The 17,789-nt window shown below is 30.4% G+C and overlaps 2 protein-coding genes across 7 annotated transcripts; one reads left to right on the top strand and one right to left on the bottom strand.

The window, feature by feature from the left end:
* Positions 1-25: 25 nt before the first annotated feature.
* LOC106769348 (CBL-interacting serine/threonine-protein kinase 21) lies at positions 26-4,137 on the bottom strand. Of its 4 annotated transcripts, none has more exons than XM_014654941.2 (16): positions 3,817-4,137; positions 3,673-3,735; positions 3,492-3,563; positions 3,308-3,415; positions 3,169-3,240; positions 3,020-3,073; positions 2,809-2,934; positions 2,624-2,713; positions 2,412-2,537; positions 2,226-2,333; positions 2,026-2,145; positions 1,873-1,935; positions 1,037-1,111; positions 855-964; positions 675-762; positions 26-123 (listed from the first exon to the last, which is right to left on the bottom strand). In XM_014654941.2, the coding sequence occupies exons 1-15, from the start codon at positions 3,976-3,978 to the stop codon at positions 705-707; spliced, it is 1,407 nt and encodes a 468-aa protein (XP_014510427.1). In that variant the 5' UTR covers positions 3,979-4,137; the 3' UTR covers positions 26-123; positions 675-704. The 4 variants fall into 4 exon arrangements, 3 of the variants coding, with proteins under 3 accessions (XP_014510427.1, XP_022639603.1, XP_022639602.1); XR_002668815.1 differs by having other exon boundaries at positions 31-123; positions 609-762; XM_022783882.1 differs by lacking the exon at positions 26-123 and adding an exon at positions 183-258.
* Positions 4,138-11,761: 7,624 nt separating this feature from the next.
* Positions 11,762-17,480, top strand: LOC106765461 (xylose isomerase). Of its 3 annotated transcripts, none has more exons than XM_014650096.2 (21): positions 11,762-11,888; positions 12,146-12,225; positions 12,318-12,422; positions 12,962-13,036; positions 13,142-13,271; positions 13,356-13,447; positions 13,656-13,712; positions 14,150-14,223; positions 14,312-14,366; positions 14,449-14,550; positions 14,931-14,982; positions 15,179-15,224; positions 15,296-15,351; positions 15,515-15,566; positions 15,701-15,780; positions 15,894-15,964; positions 16,069-16,109; positions 16,198-16,297; positions 16,423-16,494; positions 16,575-16,652; positions 17,268-17,480. In XM_014650096.2, exons 2-21 carry the CDS (start codon positions 12,160-12,162, stop codon positions 17,301-17,303), a joined length of 1,440 nt encoding a protein of 479 aa, XP_014505582.1. In that variant the 5' UTR covers positions 11,762-11,888; positions 12,146-12,159; the 3' UTR covers positions 17,304-17,480. The 3 variants fall into 3 exon arrangements, with proteins under 3 accessions (XP_014505582.1, XP_014505583.1, XP_022639601.1); XM_014650097.2 differs by having other exon boundaries at positions 11,780-11,884; XM_022783880.1 differs by lacking the exon at positions 11,762-11,888 and adding an exon at positions 11,952-12,003.
* Positions 17,481-17,789: the final 309 nt, after the last annotated feature.

The following is a 17,789-nucleotide window of genomic DNA, read 5'->3' as shown; positions in this document are numbered from 1 at the left end:
TAACCACGTGACACGTGTCACAACTCCAGTCCCAAAGCACTTCAACATGTCTAATGTAACATGATGGTCCAAGGAAATTTTTGTCACGAGTGAGGTCCTAAATCGGTTCTCCACATCTCTCTGCTGTAAAAAAGCTAGCAGTTCACAAACCAGAACAGCGTTGCATGTCTTCTTTATATTTGTTGTCATCAAAAATTGTTAAGTACTGATGATTTTCATAAGTGACAATTTTGGTTTTGCTAGAGTCATCTCATCTCCCTACGTTACACATAAAAAACACTGATGTCCAATATCATGTAATGCTGAAAACAATTACCATTACAAAAAATTTAGACGATAAATGATAAAATATAACAACCAAATCTGACCACTTTTTTTTTGTCAAACTTAATTGGTGAGTGTATCGCTAACAACGTTTTTCTTCTTTGAATTAATTATAGCAAGTGAATTAGTTTTACAGGATGTGCTCTGGAAATGCCATTATGCATTTTTCCTTATTTTATAATGAAGATGAATGAAGAAGAACAAAAGAAAAGAAAACCGAAAAAGAAGAATTTTGCTTCCAAAACAAGAAGATAGATGAAAAGGAGAAAAGAAAAAAGAAATACTTATTGCTTCCATCAATAAATGAAACACTTTGTTTCATCCTTCTTGTCAAACTTCCATGAACTCACCAAAACAGGAGACATGGATCCACTCCACCTTCAAGAAGATTCGTAGCCACGAAAAAGTTTGACATATTCCCTTTTTGGCTCTTCATAGCTGAAATTGATAATTGAAAATGGCCAATAATAAGCATATGTGATGGCTGTGGACAGTATCATCACCAATATTGAGTTATAAGCTATAACTACCATTCAGCGTCGTGTTTTTTTCTATCAGAGGCACATTGATCTACAGAATCTTCGCTTTGTGATGGCACACCAGGCTTTTGCTTCAGCAGATTTGATAAACTTTCACAAAACTGATAATCAAAATTAAAATCAATAACCAAATTCATGAGTTTGCATATTCAGCCAAGAAGAAATTTTCTTACTTTGTTATACGTTCTTATATCTTCAGTAGATTTTGATATTTCTACAACACAGTGAGTTGGAGCAACTTCAATCACCTGATAATTCTCACAAATATATGCAAAGTTGAGCTTTCTTTAACAATGAACAAAAAAGAAAGGAAACAAAGGAGATTATGACCTATTTCTGATCAAATTAGCTTTTACTCATTTTTTTTTTAAAAAAAAAACACTTCAGTACTCTGTTTAATTCAAAGTTTCTTTAACTTTTTAAATTCTTTATCATGACTTTGAATTTAGGAAAAATAAAAATAAATTCATCAAAATTTGTATACTATTTTAGTGTCAAACAAACTTTTTATTTTTATAAATAGTAAAAACCTTATCTTAATATAATGTCCTCCTCACAAAATTTAATCATTTTAATTGAATATTCCAAAACCTTTTTATACTATTGAATTACCATTAAGCTGATTAATGAAAAAGAAAAAGAAATTCTTTGAAATCTTAACTGTGAAATCGTTATTTTAGTGTCTTAATAACTTTAACTTTCATTGCTTAGTTTGTCCTGAGTGTTGGTGAGTTGATTCTGGAGAAATGTTTTTATTACTGGTAGCTCGTGACACATAGTAATGAAAATTGTTCATTCCTCTAATTTTTCAGGCCAATATTTAATGGTGTACCAAACTATGTTAGGGATATATATTACCTATACATATGAATAATTGGATACGAACTAATCCAAACTTATATTTAGATAAAAAGTTACTTTTCCAAATAATTAAATTATAATTCAATTTCATAATGGTTAACTCTAAAGATAATATATATTCATTGAGGCCATAAAATAAATGAATTACCTGAGCTGATAAGTATGATCTGAAACTGGTCATGGCCATTGTCCGTTTCGGTTGCATTTTTATCTGGCATCAGGAGTGACAAGCAGTCATTTCAGAATCAAAGAACCATAGTTCATGCATGCATTAAAGAATCAGAGTAGCGTCGTTTATAACCTTAAAGTTGCTAATTTTCTCTACTGACAGTCTTGCATCTGTTGCAGCAGCTTCTATTTTTTCTATCGTTTCATTGATAGTGTGTTTGGATCCCATCCTTTTCGTCTGCTTTTTTTCATCCTAAACCAGAAACTCACAACATTAGCATTTTTAATTGCTTAATAACATTTACAGATAAGGTGAATCCTCTTCCAGAATACCTGTTCTACAAAAAGACCAGATAGATCAAGATCCCGAGACATGGCTATTAGTTGAAACGCATTAATGAAACTTGAGGACTTAGATACCGTTGTCTCTCTGACATTTTCCTGTAGCACGGATTATTACACAATCCAAGTGAGATTTTCTACAACTATTTTCTGACTTGCTAGTTGCCAACAAATTACCTCAATTGAATTGAAAGCAACATCAACATCCTCCGAGTTAATGTTCTGATCAAATTCAGATGCAAAAACAGGCTTGTAATCTTTTTGAAACCACGGATCTTCAATGATATCTGATATAGTTATCCGCTGAATGAGAGACAGGAATGGTAAGAAACCATTATATATTAATTACACTTTTAAGCACAGTGTTGTGGTTGTTCCTGTATTTTTACCTTAGCAGGACGCGGTTCAAGTATTTTGGCAATTAGTTTCTTTTGACTCCGAGTAAACCATGTGGGGCATTTATATTCTGACTTCCATATCTTTTCACAAAGGAAAGAAAAGTATCAGAAAATGTGACATGTTTGTAAGTGACACAAGTTGTTCTCTTTTTTATTATTTTGACTGTTTACCATACCTTTCCATATAAGTTCATCAAGTTCTGGTCGGTAAATGGTAAATAGCCTGCAAGTAATTCAAAAAGAATCACCCCACATGACCAAACATCAGCAGCTGCTCCATTATACCCCTTGCTCAAAAGAAGCTGCACATGTAGGAGTTCTACAATCAATATACACGTGCCAGACACCTTTTCTTCTGATGTTCCAAGGAAAGAGATTAAACCTTACCTCAGGTGCTACATAACATGGGGATCCACACCGCGTGGTCAAGACATCATTACACTGATGATAGATATGTAATGTATCAAACATGTACTCAGTCAAAAAATAATTATGATGGAAATAAGGATAAGATTCAAAGGAACAATTAATTCTACCTTTTGTAATGCACTTAATCCAAAGTCAGACACTTTGAGATTTCCCATGCTGTCAAGAAGCAGGTTTTCTGGCTACAATAGCATGTCAACATTAACACTCCATTGCAAAGAAACAAATGCAGGTTGAGGTGAACTTTACCTTGAGATCTCGATGATAGACCCCTTTGTTATGGCAGTAGTCCAGGGCATCAATGAGTTGCTGGAACAGTTTTCTTGCCTCACGTTCATTCAACTTCTCTCCATAAGACTGCAAATCAATTATCACAGTTGAAAATTGAAGAAAAAAAAAAAGTGTTTCAATTTGAACAACTGTTGATTCTCACCAACTTGTCTAGTAGTTGTCCTCCTGATACATATTCCATCACGATGTATATCTTCGTTTTTGTGCCAATAACCTGTTTCAAGAAGTTCATTGGAAATAAAGTATTGACAGAGGGATTAATTAAACTTCACTAAAATTCTAACTACAGATGGTAAATGTATATATATAGGCATAATATATACCTCGTGAATGCTAACTATATTGGGATGATGCAGAAGTTTCATTGTTCTGATCTCTCTTTTAACCTGAAACATATGATATCTTTGATTAAGAAAGTTAAATAAACTGTTACTCGATAAAGGGAAAGTGTTAGGGTGAGGTTTTGCCTGAGTCTTAAGATTGTTTTCTAAGATCATATGCTTATCAATGACTTTGACCGCAACCTTCTGACCATTGGTGCCATTGACAGCCAGCTTAACCTTAGAGAAGCTACCTTCTCCAATGGTCCTAACAAGCTGATACTTGCCAATTTTTTTTTCAAACCCCATTGCTCTCCTAGCCAAGGACACTGGTTCTTTTGAATTTATGATGATGTGTGTAGCAAATTGTATGCTATATCATTTTGCTATGACTTGAATCCAATTTATTGGAAAATGATATTGTTTGAAAAATATCTTCCGCCATTAGCTGGTACTTGTTGAACCACAAAAAATGGCGAACTATATGAGTTTTATTGTAGAAGTTAATTACAGAAATTGTGGTTTCTGAGGATAGAAACTTGGAAAGGAAGGTACAAGTGTGCGCGGGGGTTAGGTTGGCTAGTTGTCTACAGTAAAGAGCGTGATTTGAATGGTAGTTATATGAAATCAGTAAAATCAAGAGAACAGCATTCTCCCTCTATGATTGGTAGTGAACTAAAAATTAGGATCATGATATTTTTTTGAAAACACTTTTTTGACAACTTTTTTGAGAACGGTACACGTGTTATCATTTTATTGGTTTATTTGAATTTATGTTTTAAAAAATGTTTAAAATGGACCAATCACAAACTGTCACACATATGCGTTGTCAAAAAGTTGTTAAAAAAGTGTTGTTAAAAGAACTTTTTCCAAAAATTAAGAACCATATATTTGGAGACGTGCCCATATTCAATTATATTATTCATTTCCTTACGTTGCCGACCATCACTGTAATCGTCACCAAATATAATTCACTTATATGAAATGCCCTTTTCTTTCATAGTTTACTCATTAAATTAGTTTGTTACCAATTAATTACTTTCTTATTTTCGTTTTTTATTATAAGTTTAAAAAAAAAAACTGCAATTTATAAATATATACAAAAATGTTAGATATGATGGATTTTCATTCACCATGTTTTTGAGATTTTCGATTTAGAGTGTTTCATTTATCACCTTCTACACAGATTGAGAGAGAGTTGCGGCAAAACATGGTGAATGAAAATAATAATGAAGTGTTAGATATGATGGAGGTGCTCTAGTCTTGGTGGGAAAAGAGGATTGGAGAAGAATTAGAGTTCGCTGCACTATGGATGCAAGGGGGTGCAAAGAAGAAAAAAAGGGGTGAAAAAAGTATCAGCCTATGTTTTAGGTTTGCTTAGCAATAGATACTGTGCCTCCAGATAATATGGTATGAGTTTAATTCAAGAGTTTACATAAAGCTTTATTTTTTTTTTAAATCATATACGTATTTACTTTGCGTCATTAACCCCTCCATATCACACGAATAATTCAAGGACTTTTTTCTTCAAAAATAATAAACAATATTTAATTCATGAAAAGTTATAATAAAATAAGTCCGATTCTACAGTTATAATTAATATTTGGATTAAAAATAATATTAAAATTTTAATAGTATTAATAAATAAATAATTTTGTCTGGTATTATAAATATCATAAAGAGTACTAATTTAAGTTATAAATATCAAAACAGCAGTACGAGAACATTGAAGGCTAAAAGTAAAGGATACAAATAGTAACTCAAAAATGGTTCATGACACAAAGATCCAAAATTAGTATGCCAATGATATCATAAACTAAAAGTAAATATTGGATTGAAAGTTTGTGACTTAATTTTCATATCTTAACGACTTACTTCCTATCCAACTCAAGTTGAACGAAAACTTTAATTCAAATCTATGACCATAGATAAATTTTAAATGAATAAATAAATTAATGCATCACTTTGTTTATTTTAATAAAGCTTTTTCTTTTCGTATTTTATTTTTTAATTATCTTTAAATTATAAAGACAATCAGGATATTATTATATTGAGACAATGAACTTATGGTATTATTAAGATAATTATGTTGAGTTGGTCAAATAAATTATTTTATTTAAATACTAAGTAGTTCATTCTTTTTTACTAAGAAAATTATTTCTTCTTCTTTTTGAATATTTTGTATAGGGAGATGTTGTTGCAGAATTTGAAAATTAAAACTTACTAATAACTTATTTGGATTTTTCAAAGTATATAAATGAAGAATTGCTAATAAGTATGTTACCTTTAAATAAGAGAAGTTGACTATTACATCTACTTTATATGACATTAGTTAGAGACCTAAATGATATAGAATGTAAAATTGTTGTGATAATATATATGTTAAGAATGCATGTAAGTGTTTGTGAGTAGTTAATTTTTTTTTTCATAATAAGAATTTAATATTTTTATAAGTTGTGATTATTTGAAGGTAAATTATGTGTTAGAAAGTAACATTTGTAATTTTTTTTATAAAATATGTATTTCTAAGATGACAGTTGAAAGAAAAATAAAAGAAAAGAAAAGAGAAAGGATATGGGTTTGGAAAATAATCCGGGTCTTGTAATTTTAAATTTTGATTCCTCATTGAGTTTTTTCCTGTTTATTAAAATAGATTTTAATAATTTTAAATAAGAAGATATAAAGTTCACTCAGTGATAAAGTTAGAAAAAAAAATTACAGATTCAACTTTCTTACTTACAATTAAGATATATAAGGTTAATTTGATTGTAAATTCAACTCTTCATCTCCCACTAATAAATATTAATAACTAATTTAAATGAAAATTTGTTTTAAAATATATTTACAACTTCTTTAGTATACTTGCATAGTGGATCACAAATACAACACACAAAATTCACTAGAAAATCTAAACTCCAATTTTGACATAAAAAAATATATATAGACAAATGTAATTTTATAGCACAGTTTGGATAATTAATTATGAATTAAAGTGTAATTTATGTTTAGCTTCCGGTGTTTTAAATATGTAAATTTTATATTTATTATATCAATAAAGTTCTATTGAAATTATTTTTGTTAAGTTTCAAAGTTTTTGAAAAAAGTCAATGTTGGACTGTGCCCAACAGCCTCCTCTTTTTTTTTTTTTTCTTTTTTTTTTTTTTTATATGTTGCCTTTCCCTGATCTTTTTTTTCTATTACCTTTATTTCTACCTTCTAGCTTTCTACTTCGTTCTTGACTTTTAAATTCAATTATCATGTCTCTTTCACATATGAAGCTTACATTGAAGATGATATGTATACTTAGAATTTAATATTGAAGTAAATATTTTCTTATTTTTTACTATTTTTTATTTTCTTTTATTTTTAACCTACATTCAAGCATTTGACAGTTTTACTATTTCTTAGTTGAGAACCGATGTTCACTTAACTACTTCATTCATTTATTGATATAAAATTTATTTGTTTTGTAATATTTCTTTAAGTCTATTGGAGTTTTTGGGCAAAGCTCACACTTTTGTAGCCATTATACTTGAAATGCAAATATAACAGAATAAGTGACTTTTTATTTATTATGACTAACACAGATAAATATTATTTGATATAATTAAATTAAATTGTTTGATTTTGATATTTAAATTAGTGTTTAAACTTAATATATGGATAAAGAGATCAAATTGAGGTGCGATGGCTACAATAAGCAAATTACGTATTATGAATACAAAGGACATAAGTTGAACTGGTTAAAATAGGAAAATAGAAAAATGAATATTTGTTTTCTTAATTTATAATTTCATCACATTCCATCAATATGTTATAAGTGACTTCTTCATTTTGAATGACTGTTGCATTATAAATAATGTTTGACATAATTAAAGTAATTTGTTTCATTTTTTTTAATTGTTTTTTAAACTTCAAATCTAGTTTTTTTTTTTAAAAAAAAAAAAAGAAGTCAAATTGAGGTATATTGGCTATAATTGGTAAATGTTGAGTATAAATGAGATCTTAAGTTGAAATGGATAAAATAGAAAAATATGAGATTGAATATTTGTTTTGTTATTTGACATGATTATCAAACTTAAACATAAAATATGAGTATAAAATACTATTATTTTAGTAATTGGTGATGGTCAAGCAATAAAATACATGGTCAAGCAGTAATGCTCATCATTCATTGGCTAAAAGTGAGTGAGAACGAACATCTAAATTCTTTCTCCTGCAGGTTTATATCACTCAAATAAAATAGTTACAGTAAATAGAGTGGACTATGATTTATTTACTTACCCTTTTCCTTTCTTCGTGTAATTTTTTACGGTGATTATATTTGATACATGAGTATTATAAGAGTCTAGAAAAATAATAGAAAATAATGTATAAGAAATAATGTTGTATTTTAACGATGAGTCATTTATTTTAATATTAAAAGTTTAAATATAAAAATAAAATTTCAGTTAACGAGTTTCATCATCTAGTAATATATTATCTATAGCTGTCAAAACGGGTAATTCGGTTCGATCCGGTTCAACCTATCACGGGTTGATCACTTAGTGGGCCAACTCAATCCGACCGTATATTAGCAAGTCAGAAAATTTTGAACCCAGCCCGACTCACCACGGGTTAGTGGGTAAACGAGTTGGCTCACTGACTCACTTAATTACAATTTTTTTAAATAAAAAATTACAAATTTTCTATAATTCAAATCTAAACAAATTTCACTCCTAACATGGTTGTTTAATTAACTTTAAAAAGGAAACTTAAATAATTTTTTCAAGCAAAAAAAAATAATAAATATCTTTTTATAATATTAAAATTAAATTTTAATAAAATAAAATAGGTGGGTAGGTGGACCAACCCGACCCACTACAGGTCCAACTCGCATGAGCCGGGTTGAAATCTGACCCGCATAAAATAAATACTATTTTTTCAAACCCAACCCGGCCAGAACCCGTGGTGGACCGGATTGGCCCGCGGGCTGTGACCCATTTTTACAGCTCTAATATTATCTTTCTAAAACATGTTCTTTAAGAACTTTGTATCCTCTTTCTAAGTCTTTTGACCTATATTTCATATGTTTGAAGATCAAAGAGAAACTTGAGTGATTATTATGGTGAGATCTTATTATGGTGAGATCTTCAATTTTGTCTGATTAGTTTATGTAAAAGAGTAAATTTGTTTCTGCTTTTTTTCTTTACTTTGTGTGTTTTTTCATACATATGAGCAGTTGTTCATTTGCATGTGTCATATGAGTTCTCTATAGAACTATCTACTGATCAGTGATATTAATGGTATGTCCTAATTATGTTTATGTGGTTTGTAGGTGTTGTTAAAGTTATTTGAGTAGTTAGAGTTGTTTTAGCACTCTTAGTTGTCCCTCAAAAAGACAAGGGAAGTCAAATACCACGTTTTAGAGTTATTGACACGTTTATAATATGTGGTGTAAGCTTGAATTGGTTTGAAATTAGTAGTTTGGTATGTGAAAGTCCTGTTGTGATTGCTGAATGAGTTCTTGCTTTTGGTTGTTTGAGATTGATGAAATTAATGTTTTAGTTAGTTGAATTGTTGTTGAAATTTGGTTATGTAATATGTTTGTGTGTTGCTTGAAATTGAAGTTGAGTTACTGAGTATCTAGCTAATTGAGGAAACTGGTATTCACTTTGACATTGAAACATGTTTCTGGACCAAGTAGTGAGTCAAGAATACCAATTTGATCATCTGAGTAGTATGAAACAAATTTCTTTATCTTTCGTTGAGCGATAGGTTGGTCTTGCTGAGTGAGCCAATTTGCGAGCTTTGACGTTGAACACTTTCTTTTGCAAGAGACTTTGCATTGAGCTTTAGTATGAGTGCCTCATTGGTTATATTATGATTGTATCATGAATAAAGTATGTTATGAAAGGAATTTCAAGGAGAAATTCCTTGTAATGGTTTTAAGTTGTTTGTGTAAAGATGTAAGGATTTCGTATTAGAGTTTATCCTAATAGTATGATAAACCATTCAGTCTCAAGCAGAGAAATATAAGGCATGTAATGAAAGGAGCATGAGATCCTAATATAAGGGTTTTATCTTAATCCAAGGCGTTAAGAGACTAACCTTTTGTGTGGTATGGTGAAAATAATTGGCAATGACTCTACAGAAGTGAGTTTTAGGCCTAACTCAACTCCATAAAACCGGCTTGTAAGGTGAGGTCTGCACCCCACTTATATATTATAAATTGGTCTTATCTATAGTCGATGTGGGACTTCCAACATATTTGTGTTTATGGGTTAATATTAATTCAGTTGTATAAATGTTCCTTTAGTAAATTAACTTACCCTTTTGTCTTTATTTATTAGTATATTTGCTTTTTTATTTGTTATGATTGTGTTAATGACACGAGTAGATGATGATATTTCTGTAAATTAAGTGCAAGATGATAATACAACAAGACATAATATAGATGATAGCTATATGTATACAAATATATTTTGAAAATTTTATTATTATACTTTTAATTTGAGTATAATAAAACCTTTAGTAAAAATAAATCCTTGTAAATATATTTTGGTGTTATAGTTATATATAAACAATGGATTTTTTTCTTATATTAGATGTGTGATTATTCTTATAATAATTAAACACTATTAAAATAAAATATTATAAGTATGTTATAATTCTAAATACTTAATTTTTATATATTTTTATATTAAGTGAGATATTTAAAAATAAATAATTTAGATGAAACTAATATGATATAAGACCGTTTCAAAATTTCATATAAGATATTTTATAAGATAATGGTAACAAAATAAAATAAGTTTAATGTATTTAATATCAGGCTAAAAGTTTAAATATATTTGGTAAAGTGTGAATATTTTATTAATAAATATTTTTAGTTATTATTTTTTATTTTTTAATTTATTAATAATATTCATGTATACAATGTTGTATAAAAAAATATCACAAAACTAAGTTTTGTAAATTTAGAATAATATAAAATTATGAGTTATGTATACGTTTTATATAATAAAATATTTAATTGATATTTTTAATTATGTTATATGAAGTGATATCAATTTTCAGTTTCAAGTTTAAATAAATTAAATCACATACGTTTTTTTAAAATTATATTCCTAAAAAAATCTTAAAGTTTTTTTTTTAAAAAATCGTGTTCTACGAAAAGGATTATAACAATATTGAAATGTTTTTAACACTAATATTTCAAATTTATTATTATTTAACATCTATTTCATTTAACAATAGCAGTAATAATTATTATCTCAAACTGATAAATATTAATTAATATTTTTAATTAAATATAATAATACAACACTTTATATAATATCAATATTTTTTTCTTAATATTTTGAAGATACTTTATCTTTTTTCAATAAATGTTTTTCTAAAAAAAAACATAGAAAATAATTTGGCTTTTAGGAAATCAATTCTGGTATGATTTAGTATCTTTCACCATCAATAATGATTAGTTTTAGTTGGAAAAATAATGTTGCGTTGAGTCTTATTTGGAGAAATTTTGTAGGTAAGGAATTATTAAGGTAAAGTTCTCATATTTTGTAGTTGGTAAAAAAATTTCGCTAATTATAATTTCGAATTACATTTTTTCTATCTTTGTGGTTAATATTCTCAACCTTCTATCGTTATCAATTTACTTTTTTCGTCTCTTCTCTAAACTGAATTTTAATGATTTAAAAAAAAACAGTTGACAACCATTAACAACAACTTTATAATACGATTTAAATGATCAGCTACAGTTATAAAATATAATTTATGTATTTAACTTGTGCATTTTAAATATTTAACTATATTTTGAATTTAAAATAATCTATTTAAATTATGATACGATTTAATTTTAAATTGAAATGGTAAACAATATGTCAGCAGCAATCTTTAGTATTGGTTGGTTAAAATCGCTAGTAAATTTTTGTATTTTTAATGAATTTAATTTAATTAATAAAAATTATGTTGGATTATTCAGATAACAAATCTCTGGACAGTTTTAAATATTTTGGAGAATATATTATATAATATTCTGTTAAAATATAAAGTATTTCCAACTTGATCTGCATGCTTATCCAAAAAGGAAAATAAACAACAATTCCAATACTGCGGATATCTCTTACTTCTCTATGTAAAACAGACTTCTCCTAGCTTCTCTATAAAAATAAAACACTCTTCTCCTTACGTTCATCCTATCGAAATCGGTGAAGAACAAGTTTGGGTCGGTAAGCTTAATCTTTGACACCTTCACTCTTTACTTCCTGTTCTACATTATTATGGTCCATGTGTTTTGTCTTTAGATTAAAGCTTGCAGCTTTTCCTTCCGTGTCGTCTGAAGTTGTTGCTACCTGATCTCTGTTTATAGATTATCTATGACTTTATTATCTTTAGTAATTCTTATACAGCAATTGAGTGACGTTTCCTGATCTGCTGATCTCTCTCTCTCTCTCTCTCTCTCTCTCTCTCTCTATTTGTTGCGTAGGTATTGACGTCAAGATGAAAATGAAATTGGGGAGAACATTACTACTTTTTCTTTGTTTCAAAGTCTTCTGTTATGCAGTGGTACTTTTTCTGTGTTCCTCCGTTTGTGCATTATCATTTGGGATTCTGGATCATGGTATCCAAATACGATTTATTTTGTATGTTGCAAGCAGGTTGCTACTCCTCAGACTTGTCCTGCTAGCAATGTGGATCAATGCGGCGATTCAGATGGATGGGAAGGGGAGTTTTTCCCTGAAATTCCAAAGATTAAATACGAGGTACACTTGATTATTTCAATCTATCTGTGTATGGCCTAAGATTATTTCTAAATCCTCCAAAATTATCGAACTTTAAAATTGGAATAAAGTATCAATTTGTTTCATGAAGTATCCATAAACTAGTGGAACTATATGCAGTCTCCAAAGTAATTGTGACACATCGGTAAGTATTGAAGAATTCTTCAAATTAGGCCTTCAATGCTAGTAATATATATCAATTAAAGAACTAGATTGGTGGATATTCAGTACTTTAGGGACTACTTATACAATTTCATTAGTTTAACGACTATTTAAAAGAGAGGATGATATTTGGGTAACTAAATGATATGTTTATTGCATGGTCATACCCTTTGCACAAAAGAATACTCTTTTGGAAAAAGAGGTTGACCTTTATCAACTGAATTAGATTTTATATTTTGTTTTGCAGCTATATCTGAGAATTCTTTATGGGGGCTGTTTCTTCTTTTATGTTCATGTGTATTCTAGAATTATATATTTTGTTAATACTCATTAGTGCATTTTTTTTTTTTAATTTTCAGGGTCCGTCCAGTAAGAATCCACTTTCTTTTAAATGGTATAATCCAGAGGAGGAAATTCATGGAAAGAAAATGAAGGTGGGTTTTCATCTATATTCCAAGAAGTTGCCATTTTTATCTATACCTTATTGTCCATCAACATCAACAGGATTTTGACCTGAATTTGTTCTATAATAACTGCAGGATTGGTTCAGATTTAGTGTTGCATTCTGGCATACATTCCGCGGAACAGGTGCTGATCCATTTGGCGCACCTACTAAGTATTGGCCATGGGAGGATGGTACCAACTCATTAAGCATGGCCAAAAGAAGAAGTATGTTAGTTTTTGACTCTCCAGATTTGCTTTACATTCATAGATTTGTTTGTCTCACAATAAAATTCTCTTAATTAACAACAGTGAGAGCTAACTTTGAGTTCATAAGCAAGCTTGGTGTCGATTTTTGGTGCTTCCACGACAGGGATATTGCCCCTGATGGAAAAACTCTTGAGGTGAGTCAATGTTTCTCCACTTAATTGCAATTCTTAGAGATTATAAAAATGGAGATGCAGTGGCATATGCTTACTAATGTTTTATTTCTGGAATATTCAGATATGATCATAGTTACGTGGAATGTGCTTTCTTGATTAAAACTCTGTTGCTACATTTTATAAATCTGCTTTCTGAACTGTTAGACTACTATTGTTGTCTTTATCATAGGAATCTAATGCAAACTTGGATGAAGTGGTTGCCCTGGCTCAAGAGCTCCAGACCAAGGTATATTACTTTTCACCTACATTATTTGGAAGTATGAAAAAACACTAAAAATTTGTACCAAAGCCCAAATGATTGCTGAATTCCTTGTATTTCCAGTTAGTCATTTCACATGAATGAATGATGTACATTGTTTTGGAGCTTGGAGAATGCAGAAATATAAGATTTGTTTAGCCAAATCTTGTTTTAACATGCACCCATACCCCGTTGATTTTTCATGAATATATTTAGAGTTGGTAAATAAGGAAGAAATGATACGTGCAGTCTCTTCTTCTTTTCCTTTGTCTGTTTAGTTCACAAAGTACCTTTTTGTTCTTTCCATTCCTGTGGTCCTGTTTATTCAGTACTCTGCTAGAGCACTGTTGTACATACATATTTTTTTTATGTTTTGAGTTAAACAACCATATTACATGTAATGGTTTTTTTGTGTTATCATATAGGCTAAAAAAAGAGTATTATGGGGAACAGCTCAGTTGTTCATGCATCCTCGTTACATGCATGGTGCTGCTACTAGGTAACATATAATACAATTTCCTCCTGAATTGTCTTTATGGTCCTTATGCATGTTGGGTTCATTGCTGACTAAACGAACTGCTTTACAGCTCTGAATTAGGGGTCTATGCATATGCTGCTGCTCAAGTGAAGAAAGCCATGGAGGTAAGGTTTTGTGTGCGTGTAAGGTTCATTGTATCTGAAGAACCATTCTTCTTTTACTGATTTAAACATATATATATTGCAGGTGACTCATTATTTGGGAGGAGAAAATTATGTTTTCTGGGGTGGTCGTGAGGGTTATCAATCTCTTTTGAACACAGATATGGAGCGAGAGCTTAATCATATGGTATGTGAATCATTTTTGCTTTGAATTAATTATTTTACTTTACTGCTTTCTTTTATTTCTTGTATTACTGAACAAATTTATAAGGAGTCTCCTTGAAATTAATGAAACATTAGTTCTATGTGCATGCTACAACAACAACCACTTTTTAATGTGGATAAGAAGCAAATATATGCAAGCAAGGGCACATCATAAAGCCTTAAGGAAAAAATTGACCTTATGAGATGTATTTCTTGAATGAAGTAAATTTTTCTCACCTTCATAGTGACAGACATGAATCACGAGTTTATGACAATCCATAGCCTACTCCGACAAAAATCAAATAAGTTTGTTTTTTTTAGCCTCTGCTGACTTTCTTAATTAGATTTATTACCTTATTACAGGCTAGGTTTTTTGAAGCTGCGGTAGCACACAAAAAGAAGATTGGATTCAATGGTAACATTCTGTAGAATGCCTACTATTTATCATTTTTATAGGGCTAAATTGTGAAACATGGATGCTTAGAAGGTTTTATAAGTTGTTTAAAAAAATTTCTGGTTTGTGCACTACACTAAAATTTCAATGAAAAATTTATCTTTTCACTTATATAGGTTTTTTCCTTTTGTAAGTCCTTTTCCTTGTGCCATTTCAGGGACATTGCTAATTGAGCCTAAGCCGCAAGAACCTACGAAACACCAGTAAGAATCTTACCTGTTCAGTCAATACTTTTGCTGCACCTGTTACCCTTACTAAACTTATGTTTCTACAGGTATGATTGGGATGCTGCAACCTCAGCCAATTTCTTGCGAAAATATGGACTTGAAGGTAAATTATATGCCTGTCCTTTTCACCCAATGCCAAACTAACAAAGCAGGACGAATATCTTCATCATATATATACACACCTAAAATATTTCTCTAATTTTCTTTGTTAAGAACAATGTTATTACAATTTACAAATTTCTCTGTCATTTCTTTTCCTTCTCTAGGGGAATTCAAACTCAACATAGAGTGCAACCATGCCACCCTCTCTGGCCACAGGTGAATTGATCATTATATATTATGTTTACATGAACCGTCCTTGATCTTACTTTCCCTTTTAAATTTGACAATCATAAATCTTAACTGAAACTGGACATGATATTTGTACTTTCAATTTCTGCCGAAATATGTAGTTGTCATCATGAGCTCGAAACTGCAAGGATTAACGGATTGCTGGGTAATATTGATGCTAACACCGGCGATCCTCAAGTTGGTATGTGTGCATTTTCTCATTCAATACATATTGTAACTCTTAACATCGAGACAGGAACAATAACATGTCACATGAATGAATGTTGTAACGAGAAGCTGTTATCATTACTGCAGGCTGGGACACTGATCAGTTTCTGGTAGATATTCAAGAGGCAACGCTGATTATGCTCAGTGTGATCAGAAATGTAAGAAAATGTTTTTCAGTGAGTTTGCATCATGAAATGCAACACACCTAGAAATGCAATATCGTCCGACCAGGTTCTTATTGTTTTGTTTTTGTCTTTTCCAGGGAGGACTTTCACCAGGTGGATTCAACTTCGATGCGAAATTGTCAGTCCTTCTCTATCTTAGTGTACTTATATTCCTGCTTGTTTGTTTTATTTTTTTCCTCTCAATTTCTTTACTCAACAATATATAGGCGGAGAGAGAGCACGGATGTTGAAGACTTGTTCATAGCCCACATTGTTGGAATGGATACCCTGGCCCGTGGACTGAGAAGTGCTGTCAAGCTAATTGAGGTAACACAAGGACCCTTCATTTACATCTATTTATGCCCTCATAATTCAAATGCGCAAATTCAATGAAAGCCTCTAAATCTCTTTTGAGAATCAAACTAAACTTTTTTCATTATGCTGGCTCGAAGGATGGTTCTCTGTCTGAGCTTGTCCGTAAACGATACCAGAGTTTTGACACTGAAATTGGGGCTCAAATAGAGGTAAAATTCTTCCAACATTTTTATTTTCTCTTTTATAGTGTGCCTTTTGATTAACTTTATCGAAATTGGTGTTAACGTAGGCTGGTAAAGCTGACTTTGAATATCTGGAGAAGAAAGTAAAGGAATGGGGAGAACCAAAGGTTGCTTCTGCGAAACAGGTAACTCGAAATATAGTTTTTCTGTTAAAAGGGGCAATCATTAAATTTTTTGCTACAGAGTAAATTTTATTCCCCAATGTGTAATGAACAAATGCAAATTTGATCATTCAGCTTGAAAAATAGAGCAAGACCCCGAATTTGTAGTAAACACCAGGATCCAAACACCTGAATCATCAGGAAAACATCCCCGCAGCCAGTTGTAAACCCCAAATAACCCGAAATCTACTCTTCTTTTTGTTTAAGAAAATAGACAATATTATCCTTTTGAGGATAATGCTACCTATACCACCATTTCAGCAGTTAAGAGCTTTTTATGAAACCATACTCTTCCTTAATCATGTTTTCCTTGAGCCCAACTGACTGAGATTAAGAAAATGCATTTGATCTCTGCTGTACACACACACACACGATGAAATGGAACAATTCTCTTTCCAGATATGTTACTAGTTATGGTTTTTAAGTATGAAAATATTTCTTGTATATCCATGCTGATTGACTAATCAATTTGCTTTAGCCCAAGCTGTTTTATTCTATACTTGTTAAAATATTAGTGTTCTCTGTGTTTACGTATCGACAAAATAGATTCTAATAAAAGTCTCTTGCCGTATGTTACAGGAACTAGCCGAGATGATCTTCCAATCTGCTTTGTAGAAATCAGAATCTAGACTTATATAGCGACTATTTTCGTTTTATTATAATAGGAACAGTTCAATATGTAGGTTCATAGTTCAATATGTTAAGTTTACGAATAAAAGGAAATTCAGACTGGCTTATGTTTTATGTATTATGTCTAACTAATATATAAAACTTACACATTTTTACTTTCTATTTTGTCTCTATTACCTTTTTTTTATTCTCTAATTTATCTCTATCATTCTTTAAGTTATTCATAATTGTATTCCACCCACTCTATTATTTTTTACTTCTTACTAAGAGAAATGGAGCGCTTCATTTTCCCTACTAGTTCTTAAACACAATGCCTGATCTGATCTTTCATACTGAAATAGCTGATAGCGCAACCAGAATGCAATAGTATAAGAAAGGATGTTGCTAGGTGGAAGTATTATAATCAGGGAACTTAGGAAGGTTCTTACTAACATTATTTAAAGATGTGAATTTTTTCAATTCTTTTATTTA

This window comes from Vigna radiata, chromosome 7 (genome assembly GCF_000741045.1).
Source record: "Vigna radiata var. radiata cultivar VC1973A chromosome 7, Vradiata_ver6, whole genome shotgun sequence".
Classification (NCBI taxonomy): domain Eukaryota; kingdom Viridiplantae; phylum Streptophyta; class Magnoliopsida; order Fabales; family Fabaceae; genus Vigna; species Vigna radiata.
This window is presented reverse-complemented; position numbering and strand designations above follow the sequence as displayed.

Excerpts from the sequence above, each read along its gene's own strand:
- LOC106765461 (XM_014650096.2), top strand. The coding sequence starts at position 12,160 with ATGAAAATGAAATTGGGGAGAACATTACTACTTTTTCTTTGTTTCAAA. Across the intron at positions 13,272-13,355 it reads AAGCATGGCCAAAAGAAGAA|TGAGAGCTAACTTTGAGTTC; the intron begins GTATGTTAGTTT and ends AATTAACAACAG. Across the intron at positions 14,224-14,311 it reads ATGCATGGTGCTGCTACTAG|CTCTGAATTAGGGGTCTATG; the intron begins GTAACATATAAT and ends ACTGCTTTACAG.
- LOC106769348 (XM_014654941.2), bottom strand. The coding sequence starts at position 3,978 with ATGGGGTTTGAAAAAAAAATTGGCAAGTATCAGCTTGTTAGGACCATT. Across the intron at positions 2,935-3,019 it reads CATGTTATGTAGCACCTGAG|CTTCTTTTGAGCAAGGGGTA; the intron begins GTAAGGTTTAAT and ends CTACATGTGCAG. Across the intron at positions 1,936-2,025 it reads AGAAAATTAGCAACTTTAAG|ATAAAAATGCAACCGAAACG; the intron begins GTTATAAACGAC and ends TCCTGATGCCAG.